This window comes from Alligator sinensis, unplaced genomic scaffold (genome assembly GCF_000455745.1).
Source record: "Alligator sinensis unplaced genomic scaffold, ASM45574v1 scaffold13_1, whole genome shotgun sequence".
Classification (NCBI taxonomy): domain Eukaryota; kingdom Metazoa; phylum Chordata; order Crocodylia; family Alligatoridae; genus Alligator; species Alligator sinensis.
Window position 1 is genome coordinate 2625516 of NW_005841909.1, and position 18001 is coordinate 2643516.

At 38.7% G+C, this 18001-nt stretch overlaps 1 protein-coding gene across 2 annotated transcripts in view; it reads right to left on the reverse strand.

The window, feature by feature from the left end:
* Positions 1-1197: 1197 nt before the first annotated feature.
* SGPP1 (sphingosine-1-phosphate phosphatase 1) overlaps positions 1198-18001 on the reverse strand; it is a 38419-nt gene continuing 21615 nt past the window's right edge. The window contains exons 2-3 of one of the 2 annotated variants that reach the window (XM_006018689.3): positions 16501-16590; positions 1198-7810 (exon numbers count right to left, since the gene is read on the reverse strand). In XM_006018689.3, coding sequence (XP_006018751.2) covers positions 7259-7810; positions 16501-16590 — 642 coding nt within the window. In that variant the 3' untranslated portion in view covers positions 1198-7258. The remainder of the gene's footprint in view (positions 7811-16500; positions 16591-18001) is intronic. The other variant, XM_025197943.1, reaches the window with a different exon arrangement.

Sequence of the window (18001 nt, forward strand, 5' to 3'; positions counted from 1 at the left end):
TTATGGTTTACCATGACCCGCAGGTCCTTCTCTGAAGTACTGCAACAAAGCCAGTTATTCCCCAATCTGTATTTGTGCATAGTTATTCCATCCCATTCAATCTCATTGATTGTGGACCACTTCTAGTCTATCCAGGATCCTATGCCCACCCTCCAGGTCTCCACAATTCTACCTAACATGGTGTCATCCATAAATTTTTGGAGCATGCTCTTGATCCCATCATCCAAATCATTAATGAAGATGATATTGAGCAATACTGGACCCAGGACAGACTCCTTGGCTAGGGGCCAGAAGTTACACATAAACCAGTTTAAGTGATCAGAAACTGGTTTACACCTGTAACAAAACAGAAGCTCAGTGCACATAAACGGCTGAAACTGGTTTCAGATAAATCTGGTTAAATGTAGTACCAGCCTCAACTGATTTGGGTCAAACTGGTTTATGAAACTTCTGTCCCAGACCCCTTCCTGGTTCAAGTTAAATCAGAGTCCTCCAGTATCCCAGCATGTTTTGCAGCCCTGGGCTGGGCTGTGATATTTGCTCCAGAGAGCAGGGCTCGCCCTACCCCTATGCTCCCTACCTGGGGCAGTGAGGGATGGCTGACAAAGGGATGTGGGGTGCAATCCAGCTGGGGATGCAGACCAGTCTATGGGGAGGAGGGAGGGGGCTGTCTCCCCTCCCCCCAGGCAAACCCCAGCTAGTGTCTGGGGACAGGAGGGGGGTTAAACACCCTTTCCCCAGCTCAAACTTACTGCTGGTTGTGACTGTGGACTACAAATCCCAGAGGAAGCAGGAAGAGGAAGTGATAAGCAATTCTGCAGAGTCCTGCTACTGTGATTGTGGACTGCAAATCCAGAGACCTCAGGGGCAGCAGGAAGAAGTAGTGAACATACAGCCTATGCTAGCTGTGTGCCAGAGACCTATGTTCTAGTGCCCTCTGGCTTCTAGCCTGAGCTACCGCAGGCATGTGGCTGCATTTCCAGAATGAAAGGTTGCCTGTTCACTTTTGTTTCAATTTAATCTGTGCATCTTAGACTAACCTGTACAGACTGAATCAATTCAGCCTCGGGCTTTTTGACTGTCTGTATTTGGCCCTACAGGACCCCTCTTGATATCTCCTCCCACTTTTACCCTTTACATTACACATTCAACCACATTTCTGCTCTAGCACAGGAAGAATAAAAACAATAAGACATATTTGAATCCAACAGCAGTTTATTATCCAGTCACCGTAGATATAATTAAATATTTCCATTATCAGTTAAAGCTTGAATATTAGTTCTGATGACTGCAGAATGGGTACAGTGGGTGCAAAAGCATTAACCATAATGCAACTAACAGATCTGAAACTTTTTTTAATTTTTAAAGGTTAAGTTGTACATTATCATACTGTAACCATTACATAATCCTGTAAATTACTATGGACATATGCTAGCAAGTACTTTTTTTTTTTTTTTTTTTAAAGAAAGTTATCTTCAAGATTGAGAGGATGGCAGCAGTTTAAAAATATACTATTGTTTATTGAAAGATACTTGGCTGACAGCTATACAGAATGAAGAACACCATAAAACATTTTATGAGTATTTGCTTTCATTAGCAAACTTATTAACAGAAGAAAACTGTGCATGAAAGATGACACAAATAATTAACTTATTTTATAAAATTCCCATTTCAGCTCTAGTGTACCAAAATCAATAGGCCAATTTGGGGCACCACAACCATGCATGTCAAATTTAGTTCAAAATCTGTTTTAGAGATTTTATTAGACCATTTTAAGTTCAGTTCCTTAATCTATCTTTTTCAATTGTGCTCCTTTAGGTGATATAATCTAGTTGAAACCTGATGTTTCATTAGCACGAAAACTGTTGAAAGTTTAATGAATGCCAAAGCGAAAAGAAAAACAGCAGCAGAACTTAAGCCCACAGTACTTAAGTATTAACTCAGTCTCTTAAAGCTGACAAGGCCCTGACTTGCACTCGACAGTACACTGCTTGAAAGTAATTTTTTCCTATTCTTAAATATTGTGTTCTCCATTTTCAAAGAAAGAATCATTGATTAGGCCACACTGATACTATAAAACAAACAACAATTTGCTATCAATTAGTCTTGGTAAGCTGCTTTTCACATGTATATGTAGATTATCTCACATGACAACTTTTCTCTGTTGTCAATCTTACAAACACCTTTATTGCATTTGAAATACTTTATTTGTACTTGTGTGTCCCCACCGAGTCTATCATTGTTGCAATGGATACCGAATAATATTGAGACAAATTTATATTTTATAACCATTACTGAATGACTGTATTGTGGAAATTTGCAGCTACTGACCAGTACAGATACATTTTAAAATATTTAAGAAGTTTAAAATATTTTAAGAATTGGCTGCAGCCTGTAGTATTTGCAATTTACATAAAGTAGTTCATAAGTATGTCATCAATTATACAAATCTAATTTTATTTGCAAATTAAGCTGTCTTGCCTCTTTCCTTTTCATTCAAGTAGTAGTAATATAAAGAAAGAATTGATGCTAATTTTCTGAAATGGTAAAATTCATAAATCAAGTTAATAAAACAAATTCATAAAGCAAGTTCCTAATAGGTCCAGCTATTTGTGGCAACCATAACAGTGACCAATTAAGCTCTCTTCGGCTGTTTCTGAATAATGAAGTGGTACCTTCTGAATGGCATGCATGGCTGTAAGAAAGGCAAAATTCCTTCAAGTTACTTCTAGAACATGTCAATGGTGCATAACACCTGAACATTCTAATATTAAAAATAAAATTGAGGACTAACTAGAGTGCAGTAAGCTTCAAAATGTTTGAAGTCCATCTGGGAATTCATTATATAGTCTGGGATCTTGTGCTTGTCACTCAGCATGATGACAATATGAAAGAAGGAAATGCTTCAGTGCAGTTTTGCAAGTAAAAATACTCGTTCAGATATTAAAGACAAATCTTCAGACCTAAGCAATTTTTAAAAGCCAGCTGTTCAACTGGACTGAGCACAAAAATTATCCTATAAACAGCAATCACCTAATCTCAAAAAACAAATATTATTTTTGTAACTGACAAAGTTAGCCACTTCACTTTACATACAGCGATGCTTGTCTGCACATCAGAGCAGGGGCAAGCCCTTAAGGGTACATTTTCAGCACAGTATGTAGGGAATTGGATGCAAAACTCCCAACAAAATTAATAGGTTCTGGACAGCTATGTCCTCTCATTTAATATCAATACCTTACATATTTGTCATAAAAATCTTGTTTCTTACTGTATTTAGAATGCAAATACTAAAATGGAAACAACTTTTAGCAAAACAAGTGTATTTACTTGCAACATGCAAGGCTTGGTCTCGTGAACTTGAACCACTAACAGCCCTTAGATATTTACAAGTTCAAAATGACAAATCTTTTCATAGTTATAGAGTTTTTGCATTAGTTTACAAATGTTACAGGACACTCTCTGGACAAAAACAAACAAAAAAATACACCAAGGACAAAAAAAACCAGAAGCAACTTTTAAAATAATATAAAAAAAGAAGGCAGGATAATTTCTAAAAATCTGGACAATTAACACTGTTATGGCAGACAAAGTAAAGTTAGAGATACAATCACTAAAAATGTATCTTTCCTGTTTTCAGGGGGAAAAAGCTAAACTTATTCCCAAAGAAAAGGTCCAAGTAAACAACCACAATGTAAATTCCTTTGGTATGCCAATTTACTGTTACAATAGCTTTATTTTTTTTAATCTGCAAGTCAATTAATAAGGCAAATGTGATCAGAGGCTTGAGAGCCTTGAACATGACTGCATAAAACAAAAAGTTCAAAACTAATTTTAAGACAAGCAAAGGTAGTAGTTACACTGTAAACACAAAACCTTTTCAAAGAAATAAATTGAGTACACTTTATAAAGCAATAGTCCTATTTAAGAGACATTTAGAAAAAAATCAGTCTGCTCCCATGCTTTAAGGCAGACACATGAATCAACAGTAGTCTCTCTGGTTTTATGAAAAACAGATCACTACCATTATTTTCAACTGTATTAAAATTGTATACAGTAACCAAATACATAAGTCAAATGTAATAGCTTTTAATAATGGATGCAGACTTGCTTTTCTGAAGAAATACTATTTCTCCTTTTAGGAATAAGCTACATAGAATTAAAACATTTGCTAGCATGGTTATGTTTGAATAAATCAAATTCTCACACAAGTTCCTCCAGGTCTTTCAAGTGCACTACCCTTCTAAGAAGGCTGCTAAATAACTACCATTTTAAAGCTACATTAGATGCATTATACTTTGTCTATATAAATAGTTTGGTACCAGCTTATGTGTACATTTATAAGTCTTTATTTTTCATGTTCAACTCTAGCAACTGAAAGAATAGTTTAGGCCAATGAAAGTGCTTAAGTATTTATTACCAGATTTAAAAATATACCTTTATGAAAACATGCATAGCCACAAAACAAAACATTTTTTGTTAAATCTTTGTATTTTTGCCTCTCTTCCCACACAGCATTCACACTGCAGGTCATCTTTTGTTCAACTGCTTCATATTCTAAACCCCTTAAAAGCATGAAAGAAAAGTTTTAAAAAATTGGAATTTACATTAAATTGAAAAAATAGCTATGTTCTAGAAACAAGATTGTGAAAGTGCTGCAAAAATTAACGTTGTGATGTACATTTTTCCAGAAGACTAAACTACACTGTGCATGGGACACGACATGCTGAAACTACCAAATGGAGAATACAAAAATATAAAAATTCTATAGAGTAACAGCAGAATAAGCTACAGTACAATCTTTCCTATTCTTTTGGAAGCAGTGACTGCATATGTCCTCTACACGAAGCTTCCTCAATAAGTTCTCTTTTGCATTCATGGCATGATAGTGCAGAACTGCTATAAAACACAGCTTTAACAATCTCATGACGTAAACCATGACTGCAAATTTTTACTTGGGACATTAGCTCTTATACATCTGCCCTTTTGTACTTCCATTTAAACTTTTTTTTATTAGAGGAGTAAGGCCAGTCTAGTTAAAGAAATGAAACCCTGAATTCAAAATGTAAGTCCTACAAATGTCATTTCTACCATTTATCAGACCAACATTACATGATCATCTGCTCAGGGCTTTAAGAAAAAGGCCTTCTGTATGTTCTCTGCAGTTATTTGTTCAATCTGCATGTATAAGTGCAGAGCCATACAAGTGTGAAACCCTTCCTGCTAAAACTTGGAAATTAATTTTCTTTCTTTCTACTGTATATTCAGCATTCAACTGTAACAAAGGAACAGACAAAAAATTGTAAACGAGTTCTGAAACAAGCTAACCAAATTTCCTGAAAACTAGAAGAAACCCTAAACTTTTTTTTTTTTTTTTTAAGTTAGTGGTTTAACACACTACACCAACTCTGTGGAATACATTCATAACCATCAGTGCATTCCAAATGCACCTTGAGCAGTTTTATTTTCACATCTTCAAATATCAGTGTACCATAAAAAAGTGACTGCTCTAATGGGAAAGAGACAGCACATCAACTTGGTTATTTTACATATTAACAGAATCTAGAGTTCATTTCTCATATACAGAGGTTCTGATTCCAAGTTATTTTTTAAGAAATGATACGTTACCAGTAGCAAGTAGCTTAGCTAGAACAGAAAGCTTTTAAGCAAATACAGACGTGGAACAAGAAATCCACGTTGTCAGAATGCTGCAATATGACAACAGCACGTCTTGACATGTGGGAACATTGCTTAGATGACGTGTTAACTCATTCATGCAGACGAAGTGAAAGGTCAAACCACAGATATTATACAGAGAATTATACAATCCTTGGAATATTTATCAAAGGGAAGAGGACGTGACCAAATTGAAAAGTGCATTGCTATCTTAATGATACCACATAAACGACCAACAAGCATACATGTATTGACCATGTTGTTTTTGTTTTCTATTATAGAATAATTACCGAGACATTTCTTTGATCATTACATATTTTGTCTTCTGGCCGCTGAAAAACTAGGTAGAAACAATTAACACATTTTAAATACAGTATATGATGTTTGTGCATAACATTCTATATAATCTTCCTAGGTTTTTTTTCTGAAGCCAAGATAAGAGAGTTTAAGTATATCACTAAAAATGGTGTCTCTTTTAAACTAATTTCGAATAATAATAATATAAATGAGGCCATTTCTTTTTAGAGTGAGCATTGTTATTTATAGTTTTTAACTCTTTTCCTACTGGACATCTCTGTCTACTGTATAAACTATTAAAGAATTTGCAGAAAAATATATCCTCTACCAGTAACTTGCAATGCACATAAAAAATACCTACAAAAGGGAATTACACATTCACAACTTTTCCATTTTAGTAATTCATTGCTCAGCTCATTCCATCTATTCAATTTTAAACACAGACTAAATTGTGAGCTGTGGTTAACTTTAATCATTTTAGTATGTGGACATCTGTATTTTAAAATATTTTCCTAATTAGGAGTTATAATATGACAGCTAATTTTATTTTATCACAGTATATATGGCATTTCTTAATTTAGCAACAGAAAGGCACAATTAAGCCATTAAGTACAGTACCTGAATTTTATAGTTTAGAACCAATGCCAACTTAAACATTTCACTCTTTAGAAGGTATTGAAGGAAATTTCAGATTTTAAAAACCAGTATCACTAAATTTGGTCCATTAGAAATATTTGCTGGGTTAAACACCTGGAGGTGGGATTTGGGAAGGATAGAGGAAAACAAATACGGTGTTTCATTAGAGCAACTTGTGGTCCAATAATGCAAATAAGTTATTATGAAATGACAAATCAGAGCATAAATGGAGTTTTCAGATCAGCTGTCAGACTCACTTGTGGTCAATATGTCAAAAACATACAGGCACAGGATGATGTGTATCAGATATGCACACAAACACAATCTCGCCCCCTTGCGCACACACTCTCTCCCCCTCTCTTTTTCTATCTCCCTACCCCTTCTCTCCCCACCTCCCTAGTACAGCAATAAGACTAGACATCGCATTTATGGAGCACAGCTTTTCCCAAGGAACTGATATTTGGCTTTTGACCCTACATTATAAGAGACGTGCAATTTCCTTTAAATGCACTGCCTATCATTTATTGCTGTTTAAGAGAATACCCTGCTAAAGCAAAGCTCACAAGTCTGCCCTCTGCAAACTAGTGCACTTTTTCTTACATTAATAAGCAACTACTCCCTTCTTCCCACATCAGTTATCAAGTCTGCATCAAGATAGACCAATCAAAAGAAACAGACAAGGAACAAAAAACATGAGAGAAAACCCAACCATTCCATACGTAATATAACGATAGGGAAGTTCAACCTCCATGCGCTGTCTTGCTTGTCGTATGTTGTCACACGGGATGCAGAACAATTTGCAGGCCAACGGGATGGTGACTTTTTTCATCGCTATTTTTGTTAACAACAGACACACTACTCCAATCAATAACCGCAATATGGCTTTTCCAAACAAAGTCACAGTGAAAGGGGAAAAAGCTAAAGGCAATGCATCTGGTGAAGGATCTACTGTTAGACCCAACATGTAATTAACATGAGAGCCACATGCAATTCCTGCACCACAGCCCAGAATCTGAGCAGTATCTCCTCGTGATGTGCTCCATGTGTCAAGAGTAAAGGAAAAAATCCCCAAGGCTAAATGAAGACTGATGATAATAAGGGGCGCATATTTGTAAGTTAAGTTGAAGTTATCAATCAGGTCCACAGCTGGATGGAAGACAACCAAGATCAGAATAGCATACAGAACTCCAACAATAACATCCTGTGGAAAGGACATAAAAAGAATACAGTAGTTTAGTATAACGTATAGTATCGTACTGCATTTCAGATTTAATTCTTAAATAGTTATTTCAAGCATTTATTTCTTATTGTAAATGAGATTAACATATAAAGAATTTCAGTTATTCTGTGCTAAATATGTTGCCAGATTTTTGGCATTTCTGATCATTTCCTTACATTTACCCTTTCACAATCTAGTTTTGGTTTAACTGTAGGTAAAGGGACTGTACCTGCTCCCTTAGTAATGCACTGTATAAGAAATCTAAGATTCTGCAGAAGGGCTTTAGTATGGTACAGATTATTATGGCATTACCAAATTATGGTACAAACCAGATGGCTTTTCCCCAAGTAAGCAATGCTTCAAGAAAGGAGAATAATTTCTACCTCTGCTTATCTTAAAAGGAAAATAAGAACTCTACTGTAGTTTAACAAAACATTTTTGATAATAATCTTCATTCTTTTATGATTGTCTCTGAGATGCAGGAACTCTGCTTTTGAATAGTTATATGGCATTCTTTTTTTTCTTTTTAATTGTCATGCAAAATTAGCCTACAGGAGCCATTCTGAATAATAATAAAGCACCTCTCATTCTTAAATGTGAAATGGCTGAGAAATGATAACCCAGACTGCCATACAAAAAGTGACACTTAGGTTTACATTTAAACAAAAATAAAACTGCTGCTGCTGTCTTAGTAGCAGCAATATTGTTTCTTGGATATGAGCACTTTAATCCTCTACTAAGAACCCTGCAAGAGAATATAACTATGTAATTTGAAAATATTGGTGTTAAAACAACTAGAAAATCTTTGGCAGCAACTCAATCCAATTTGCTTCAGTCTTGACCAACAGCAAAAAGATTTTCATGCATATAATGAAATAGTACTGTACATTACCTATGTACAAGCCTTTGAAAGCAGAGTTTTTGGAGGTGGCCATCAATCAAGTGGTCTTAAGCCCCATCTGAAGTTGCAGAGTTCTGATATTTGTACCCTCCCCCTAACCTTTTGCAAAAAAGGTAAAACCCACTGTATATACTGTCAGGTAGGAATCAGATGAACAGTAACACAGTTAAGTAATTAAAAAAAAAAAAAAGAAACTAATAAATGAAACAGTTCCTCACAGATCACATCTTTTATCACATATATGATGTGTGGCCTAAGTGACTGAAATTCTCAAGCAGGAAAGGAAGATGACCATAGCTGTATAAAAAGCTATAGAAAATGAGAATCACGCAATGAGTTTAATTAGTTTTGCCACACCTAAACATATGATTGTGAAGAATAGCATGCCTCCTCATAGATCACTCACTGGCATAAATGTGTAATCAGAGACAGGTTTACAGTCTATAGGATTAGCCTCCTAAATTACTAATTCAAGACTCACAGGTATTAGAAATTTAGGGGTTAGGACTGATTGAGATCACTCCCTTGTAAAAACGATGATTAGGAAAATGAACTGCCCCAAAAGAACCAAACAATCAGGTGAATTTATACGGAGTGGAGCATTACCGGTATTTTATTCAGACGGAAGGCAGAACAGAGTTGCACCTTCTAAACTAACTAATTCAAAATGCCCTGCTACCATTTTTTGATGCAGGGGTGCTAATACATGTAATGCCACAGTCTGCTGAAGCATGTTTATTTCTGTGCTCCAGCTGACTCAATCTAGTCCACTCCAATGCGCTGGCCGGCTTCCTGCATGTGTATAGGAGCCCTTAGTTCTGCTGACCTCTTGCTTTCCCTATCACACTGTGTGATCACTTCCTCCCTAGTCTCCCCATCATCTTCACATTCATTTGCTGTCCCCCTGATTTACTCTTGGCAGGTTAGGATGTTATGTCTTGTGGTTATGAGATGGGGTCACCTGTGCAGTTCTAGTAACAGGTTAGATACAGATTTTCTTAGGGCAGTTTGGATTGGGATGATCCTGCTTTAGGCAAGGGGTTGAACTAGAAGACCTCCTGAGGTCCCTTCCAGCCCTACTTTTCTATTATTCTATGATATTTGCCAGTGGAGGGGGTCTGGAATCATGATCCCAGGCTCCCTCTGCACTGACAAGTTGAAAGCTGGGTGACCTTAAGTCTGGTGCCAGGGCCAGCAATCAGCTGATTGTGAGCTCTGGCCCTAAAAGTGCACTGGGGTCTCAAACCAGACTTGGTGCAGTCCTGGAGCCAGGCCTGACAATGAGCTAGTTACTGACCCTGACCCAGCCCCTGACTGCAGCCCAGGTTATAAACCAGCCATAAGAATTTTCTAATATATTATGTTATGTCTTGTTTCCCATTTTATGGTGCCTTAAATTGAATGCACATGTAGCACCCTTGTCATTGATGCTGTGATTAAACACATTAATCAAAACATTAAATGTAACATGTAGACAGGGCCTGAGAGGCTGAAAGGCATTCACTAATGTATAAGAGAAGAGTGCCATTTGCTATTAAGAACCACAACTGTCAGGGAAACATATTGAATGAAGCCTTGGATGACCATTTTTACCAAGGGTAGAATGCAGGAGTGGAGCGTGAGAAAAGGCCAAAGTTGTAATTGTTTAAAGAAATGGAAGAGACAATGATCTGTTGTGTTAAACAGCTGTTTAAAAAAAAAAAAAAAGAAACAAAGTACGTTAATTATTGAACGAGGGAAATAAAGTGCCTTTACATCGTAATTACAGGAGTGAGGACAAAAACAGGTCAACTGGACAGGATGTGTGAACCCGGGACTATTGCCAGGCAACATTTTAGCATTTTTTTCCTTTGGGGTAGGTTCTAGGGGACCAAGGACCTCCAATGTAATACAGGTCCACCATGTGTGCTCAAAGGATTAAGGGAGATCTCCCAAGATGAAGCATCTTTGTGGGACAGAAATGCAGGAACCAGTGTGCTAATCTTTGGCTGTACTCCTACAAACTGGGTTCAATAGCTACCACTAAGAACTAGGCAGTCCATCCCCCTTCCCGGAAGGTGGTAGGTAGGAGGCTAAAGGACAGAAAAAACATCAATGGCTGGTTGGAATGTACAGGGGGGGCTACCATTGAAAGACCAGGAGTGAGGTAGTAGGAAACCTGCCTCCAGGCACTGTCTACTGGCAAAGGATCACTACTGCATTTCTTTCTACTAGCAGACATTATTATCATGCAACAAAGATCTGCCTTGCAGTGCTCACTCTGCCCCGCCAGTGCACTGGGAGCCCACTTAACCCAAGTGATGCTCTGTTCTTAATAATGCTCTATTATCTTCCAGTCTTCAGCAGTTTCAGTTCTCCACTCCATGCAGGGAAATAGTTGCTCTGCATCTCCACCCCATCTTCCTCTTCCATCTATGCATTGTTACAAGCTCAGCAACAATCTGTGGCTGCATCTTTGACATATCTACCAGATTGCTTCTTGCCAGGTTTTGGCAAGTCTGCTTCCTTCACATGTAGCTCAACCCCAGTGGTCTAGTGGGTAATTCAACATTGATGACAGGCATGACACTGTATTTTGGACACGCATCTACCTGATCATCAACAGATATAAAGTTTGAAGGAGGATGGTCCAGTACAAGACAGCAGCAAAATCCTTTTGCATCTTTCATATTTGGATAAGTCACACATGTTGTCTCTGATCCTGAAATAATAGAGAAGTGGGGGCCAGAGTGCCCAGCCCATTGAAAGGCCACTGTGCACCGTGAAATTATATTTGGCTAACCATTTGATTATGCCAGTATGAGGATGTAGATAGACAACACTTATACCATTGTATCCTATATCAGTATCATTTCACCTGACTCTCAGGTACTTGTATGCTGGATCTGCCTAAGTTATACTGATTTAGGACTGTGCATCATCTCTCCACTACTTACTTTTCTAAACCAGTTTAAAACCAATTATACTAGTGGATATATATCATCCAGTTCTTGATGCCATCCATCACTCTTACTTTTGGGGCTATGCTAGTTACATTATTGACAAAGGGGACTAATAATATAGTTTACTTGAAAGATACTGGCATTGACAGATGCCAATGCCTTCTTTAGGCAAATACAATCTGGAGTCTACTTTCCTCAACACTTAAAAACTGCACTTCCCCAGGGCTGTAACCAGAGACTACACTCTTCTTAGAAAATTCTCTCTTATATATACTATGCCAGAACTCAAGTGTTTATTTTATTCTCTTACAGTAGACAGGCTGCCTTTTTACATAAGTGATGTTAAGATGTCTGCAGATTCTGGTATTATGTTTCTTCATGTCTTCAAAGCCTGGAAGTTCTGCAGACTTCTGTTGCATCACTTCCTTGTTCACAGAGAATGTGAAGTCATTAGACAGGAGTTAAGTGAGGCAGCCCGAGCTGCAATGCTGTGGAATACCAGTGATGCTCAGTTCTACAACTGTTTCATCAAATCGAGAGTACATGGCTTTCATGCTGTAGGGCTGAAATAGAAACCTGTACTTGACCTAGAAACAAGTAGCTTCTCTGCTCAAAAAATCTTTTCTAGCAGCCACAGCATGCATACTTTGTCTCCAGCTCATAGCTGTTGAAAAATTGGAGGGGGTTCAGAGAAGAGCCACAAAAATGACTGGAAAACATGACTTAGATTTAAAGACTCAAGGGGCACATCTATACACGTTAATAAAGAGAAGCAAAAAACTCCAGTACATATGCTGAAATTTATTGCTTCCAGGCACGCCATTTGAACGTGCACCTGGGACTGCAACATGTTGAGGCAGGTCAGAGCAGCCCCAGTTGGCAGGGAGCCCGGGGGGAAGGAGGATGGGGTGTGTCAGCCTGCCAGCCCACGGTTGCTCTTGCCTGGCTGGTGCATGATGGTGTTCCAGTGTGGGGCTAGCTGTCAAGCATCCTCATGCCCTAGCCAGCACTGTCAGCAACATGCATACGTTGCTGTGGAGTAAAGAACTCTGCTGCAGAATAGTACCTGTATTTACCGTTACTACCCTGGGACAGAGTTAATTAGAACCATAGAAAGTTAGGGTTGGAAGAGACCTCAGAAGGTCACATCTAGTCCAACCCCCTGCTCACAGCAGGACCATCCCCAACTACATCATCCCAGCCAAAGCTTTGTCTAGCCGGGTTTTGAAAACCTCCAAGGATGGAGCTTCCACCACCTCTCTGGGTAACCTGTCCCAGCATTTTACTACCCTCCTAGTGAGAATATTCTTCCTAATATCCAGCCTAAACTTCCCTAGCTGCAAGTTGAGACTTGTTCTGTCATCTGCCACTACTGAGAACAGTCCAGCTCCATCCTCTTTCAAACCTCCCTTCAGATAGTTGAAGGCTGCTATAAAATCCCCCCTCAGTCTTCTCTTCTCTAGAATAAATAAGCCCAGTTCCCTCAGTCTTTCCTTATAAGTCATATCCCCCAGCCCCCTCACCTTTTTTGTTGCCCTCCACTGGACTCTCTCTAATTTGTCCAATTAGTTTACTCTGTCTTAATAGCACCACACATGTGTAGAGGTGATGTTTTACTGCACAGCTAATTAGGCAGCTCTGCAGTAAACATCTCACTGTGACATGCCCAAAGAGCTCTATCTTCTTAGCTTATGAAGAAGAAAGTTAAGTGGTAATCTAATCACTACCTTCAAGTACTCACATGGGAAACCAAAATTTGATAATACAGAGCTCATAATCTAATAATATAGTCTAGCAGACAAAGGTATACGCAGATCACAGGAAGCTGAAGCTAGACAATTCAGACTGTAAACTTGCACAAATTTTTTAACAGTGATGACAATCAGCCAGTGGAATTACTTAGCAGAAATTATAGCAATTCACTATTCACAGGGTGATTTTTAAATCAAACCAGATTTTTTTTCTACAAGGTATGTTCTAGTTTATTAGTTTCCATACATCTTTTGATCTCTTTCATATAGTAGGTAGGACTAAATGACTGTACAATGATCTCTTCTGGTCTTACAATCATTAACCACCTTCCAGGATGAAGTGGGGGGGAGGGGGGGTTAGCTGTGTTAGTTTGAAGTCAGGCAGAAAGTAGGGCAACATGGCACCTTAGAGATTAACTGGTTCAGAGGCATGAGCTTTTGTAGGCAACAACCTACTTTGTTGATGCTATGCTTATACATGAAGGTTTTTGTGCGGGCCGGGAGCGATCCGGGCCCTTTTTGTGCTCCGCGCGGGCTGTGGCCAGCAGCCTGGGCACACTGGGTCGGAGAGAACGGGCGACACGTTAGAATTAGGCACGGACGCGTAATGGTTGATTCAAGATTGTTTACTTACACCAAAGATGGTCGCGGTGCAGGCAGGAAAACTTGCTTGAGTTACAGTTACAGATAGAAAAGAAGAGAGGTGGACTAGAGTTCCTTCCCGTGAACATTCTTCTAGCCCATCTGGATGGAGGCTCTAAACAGCGAGCCCGTTGCGCCAACCGAAGAAAGTACTCGAAACAAAGAGCTCTGAATAGACTCACACGAAGTTTGCTAGGCTCCGTGGAACTTGCGCGCAGGGAAGGGTATGTCGAGGGATCAGGCGGCGACGGGGAGAGGCGAGAGGCTGATCAGACCCCTGTTGCCTTCTTGATATTCACGCTGGGTCCAATAGGCTCCGCAGCGCTTAGAGATCTTCACGAGATGTGAAGTCTCCTCCTCCTGATGTTCGTGGAGTCCTCCCTTGCGGGGGTTCTCCTCGGAGTTCTCCAACTTGGGCGGAAACCACCCAAGCTTTTTATACGGCTAACAAACCAATCACTAGCCGCCACGTGTGAATAATTTCACGCAAGCCAATAACGGGGCTCGAATTAGAATACAAATGGCGGGAACTCCTTGCAACGTGCATTTCTTGGCTGCAAAGAAGAAATGCACGCTGCAAAGAAAGCTACGAATTGGCGGGAAAATAATTCAGTGGTGCCAAAGCACACACAAAAACAAAAAAAATCACACCCTTGGGTTGTGACAGTTTTTACTTTTGTAGCTCTCTCAAACTTTAGTCTCCCGTGCACAGAACATGTTATATCTATGCCCCATGAATTGCTGTCTGAATCAGAAACCTTTATGAGCAAAAAATGAACCTCTCCTGGGTGTTCATTTTTTGCTCATTAAGTTCTTTATGGTTTAGATACTTGGCAGCACTCCCCACAAGCTGCAAGCATTTCTGTATCATCTGGTGAAAGGGACCAGAGATCAATGTCTGATGTCAACAGGAGAGTCTGGCTAGAAAAGCTCCCATTTTAGGAGATGCAGGATCAAGGAGATGAAGGGAGGGACTCCAGAACTTTCACCAGCACTTTTCTTTTATACACACAGCTAAAGAGAGAAAGAATTGTGAACAAGAGCAAAGAGGAAAACTGCAGTGGAGAGGAGGCAGTAATGAACATGAGGCTCAATATGAACAAGGACAGGGAAAATGAAGCAGTGACTAAACTAAGTACTCTGCTCTCTAGTTATGCAGGTTTCTTAACTTGGAATGTTCTTCCTTTTTGCCTCATGAAGTTTAAACGTTTAAGCTTTGGGGCACCATGTCTGTCTTACCATTTATATGCAATCTTATTGCTAACTGCCAGTTTAGAAACTACAAGTTTCAGCCTTTGTGCTGTATTAGCATACTATCTAGAATGAAATAAAATTATTAGTATTTTTTGATCCATGCAAGCCTTATCATTAACTCACAGAGCTAGCATGGGCAAAGCATCAAGACAGTTGGAGCAAATAGTGTCTGCACTGGTAAAGATATGAATGAGACCTTTACATATTTCTAAGTCTTGACATTTTGAAGAGTACTGTAAAATACAGAAATTAAAGTGTTACTGCTTTCTGTACTTATTTTGTCATTTCTCATTCAATATTGATTTCCATTTCCTTTTAGCTTAAAAAGGAAGATTCAATTAATAACACAGATTTTGAGTTACACTTTAATTATTCTGTTCACCAACACTAAAGGCAATTTCAACATAGCTCAGCATAATTTATCCCCCTTCAGGCTATGCAACACAAGTAACAATGTTTTTATAATCCATACCCAAAGTAGCAGCTGTTTAAAGACCCTGTTGGAAAGAGATGTTTTAAATGATACTCCGAATTCCAAGAAAAAAAAACACTTCTACACATCTTGTAATAATTTGATCATTCACAGTATCCTCTCCCCATTTGTCTCCTCCATCTGCATTTTATAATAGATAAATTTTGGGTACGAAGTCTATCTTTATAGCATCTTTATACAAAGATGGACTGAGGCTACCTGACCCTTGTTATCTTGGTATTATTGCAATAGAATCAGAATGAATTACTTAAGTTACAAGACTATGAACATTTTGATTCAGGTGATGGGTTCAAAGAAGCCAAGCCTACTGATTTTTACGGAGTGATGGATGAAACAACTACAGGCAGCAAAATGGAATTCTACGAGGAGTTTAACTGATAACTAACCTTATCAGGAAATTAGCTTGCTTTTTGTTAATTAATGCCCACAGCATTTTAGAGAGTTGTAAAGGGCTGTTTTTCCTATATACTTTTATATAGTTACTAGGTAAATCTTTGTTGATTCTGCAGTTTTTCTATTTTCTAAGAAGTTATGTAATAATTTTGTTGAATTAGATCAATACACAGTTATCAGATGCTAGAAATCCCATTGAATCCACACACATACCATTGCCTTAAGAAGGAAGCATAAAAAAGTAGTACAGTGTTGTCATTTTGTAAAACAGCTTTAACTTGCCACAGTTCTCTTACCAGGATTGAATGCATGCCCATGTAAATTCGACTGAAGCACACCAGAGAACACCAGCAGACCGCAAATATCAGCCCATATATAAGAGGATACTGGGGGGGAAAAGCAAATAGAAGACTGCATTAGAATGTGAAAACAAGTAATTATTCTGTCCAAAGGCTGGATCCAGCCTGCAAAGCCATATCATCTGACCCACAAGACTCCCACAAGTCCAAAAATTTGGCAGCAGGGGGAATGATGGCAGCATTCATTTTCACTCTCCAGCTGCCAACAACAGACCAGCCCCCATGCCACTCATCTGGCCTGTGGGATGGGAAGGTTGAGGACTACTGTTCTTTAACAAGGATGAGCAATAACGAGCTACAAATCTACATTACAGCTCCATGGTCCTCCACCTCACCTCTGCGCTCTACACACAATTCATAGCACACTGCTTTCTTTACATCTCACTACACGCTTCCTGATTCCCTTATTCGCACACTGCTCCTTTAACTTAAAACATCTCTTTTCACATGCATCAAGGGTCTGAATGCAAAGCACAAAAAAGGCCATAGCAATACTTTCAACTGAGTTCACCAGGGTTTGGATCAGGCTCCTAGTATCCGCCACTTTCTTCCTTCCAAATCATCCTCAAAATTATTCCTCTGCATTCCACCAATGATTTAAGTCCTAAACCAAAACAGCACAACTTTACTGACAGCACTGGAAATATTTACGCTCTCAAAAGTTAAGTATACGGTTAAGAAGTTCACTAGGCTGGGGCTTTTTGTGCTCTCTACTAATTCACTTATCCTAACTTCAGTCACTAGTCAACGGTCAGAACTTGTGTAACTTGCTCATTATATAAAATGTAGTTTAGTCCTCATTGTTATTTCCTGCCCCCTTCCCCCTGTCCACCTTTCTTTTCTAGTCAAAATACATACACTTCAACATAGGGTCACTGTCTCTCTCATCGAAGCATCACACAAAATTATCTCTCTGGAGTTTAGAAATGAATAATACCATGGCATAGTCAGAACGTAGGTTGCAAGCAGGAGATGGGGAAACTTAAATATACCCAAGAAGAAACTAACACAGAGGAACTGCTGTTATTACTCTCTCTCAAAAAGAGGATCTATTGTGGTTTTGCTGTTGTACTCTGCTCTTCTACAGCAAGGACAATGAGGCAGAGGTTTGCAAGGTCTACAAAACAACCACAGCCACTGCAAACTGACACTCCTAAAACTAAATTGCTTGAAGGCTCCTTAAAAGAGCGTAGGAATGAAGTGAAAAATCCTTGGAAAGATCTGATCATACTACCTTTTACTTGATCTCTACTTCAGGAAGACAAAGTTAAATACACTTAAAAAAAAAAGTTGGTGGGGAAAAAAAAAGTAAACCAAATGTCCATATTTTAAATGGTTCTTGTTAAAGAATGAATATTGTATCAAGCAAATGCTTTTCTTAAGCCTGGCAAACCATCCCCCAAAAAACACAATATGAGAAAGGGAAGACATGCTTTGT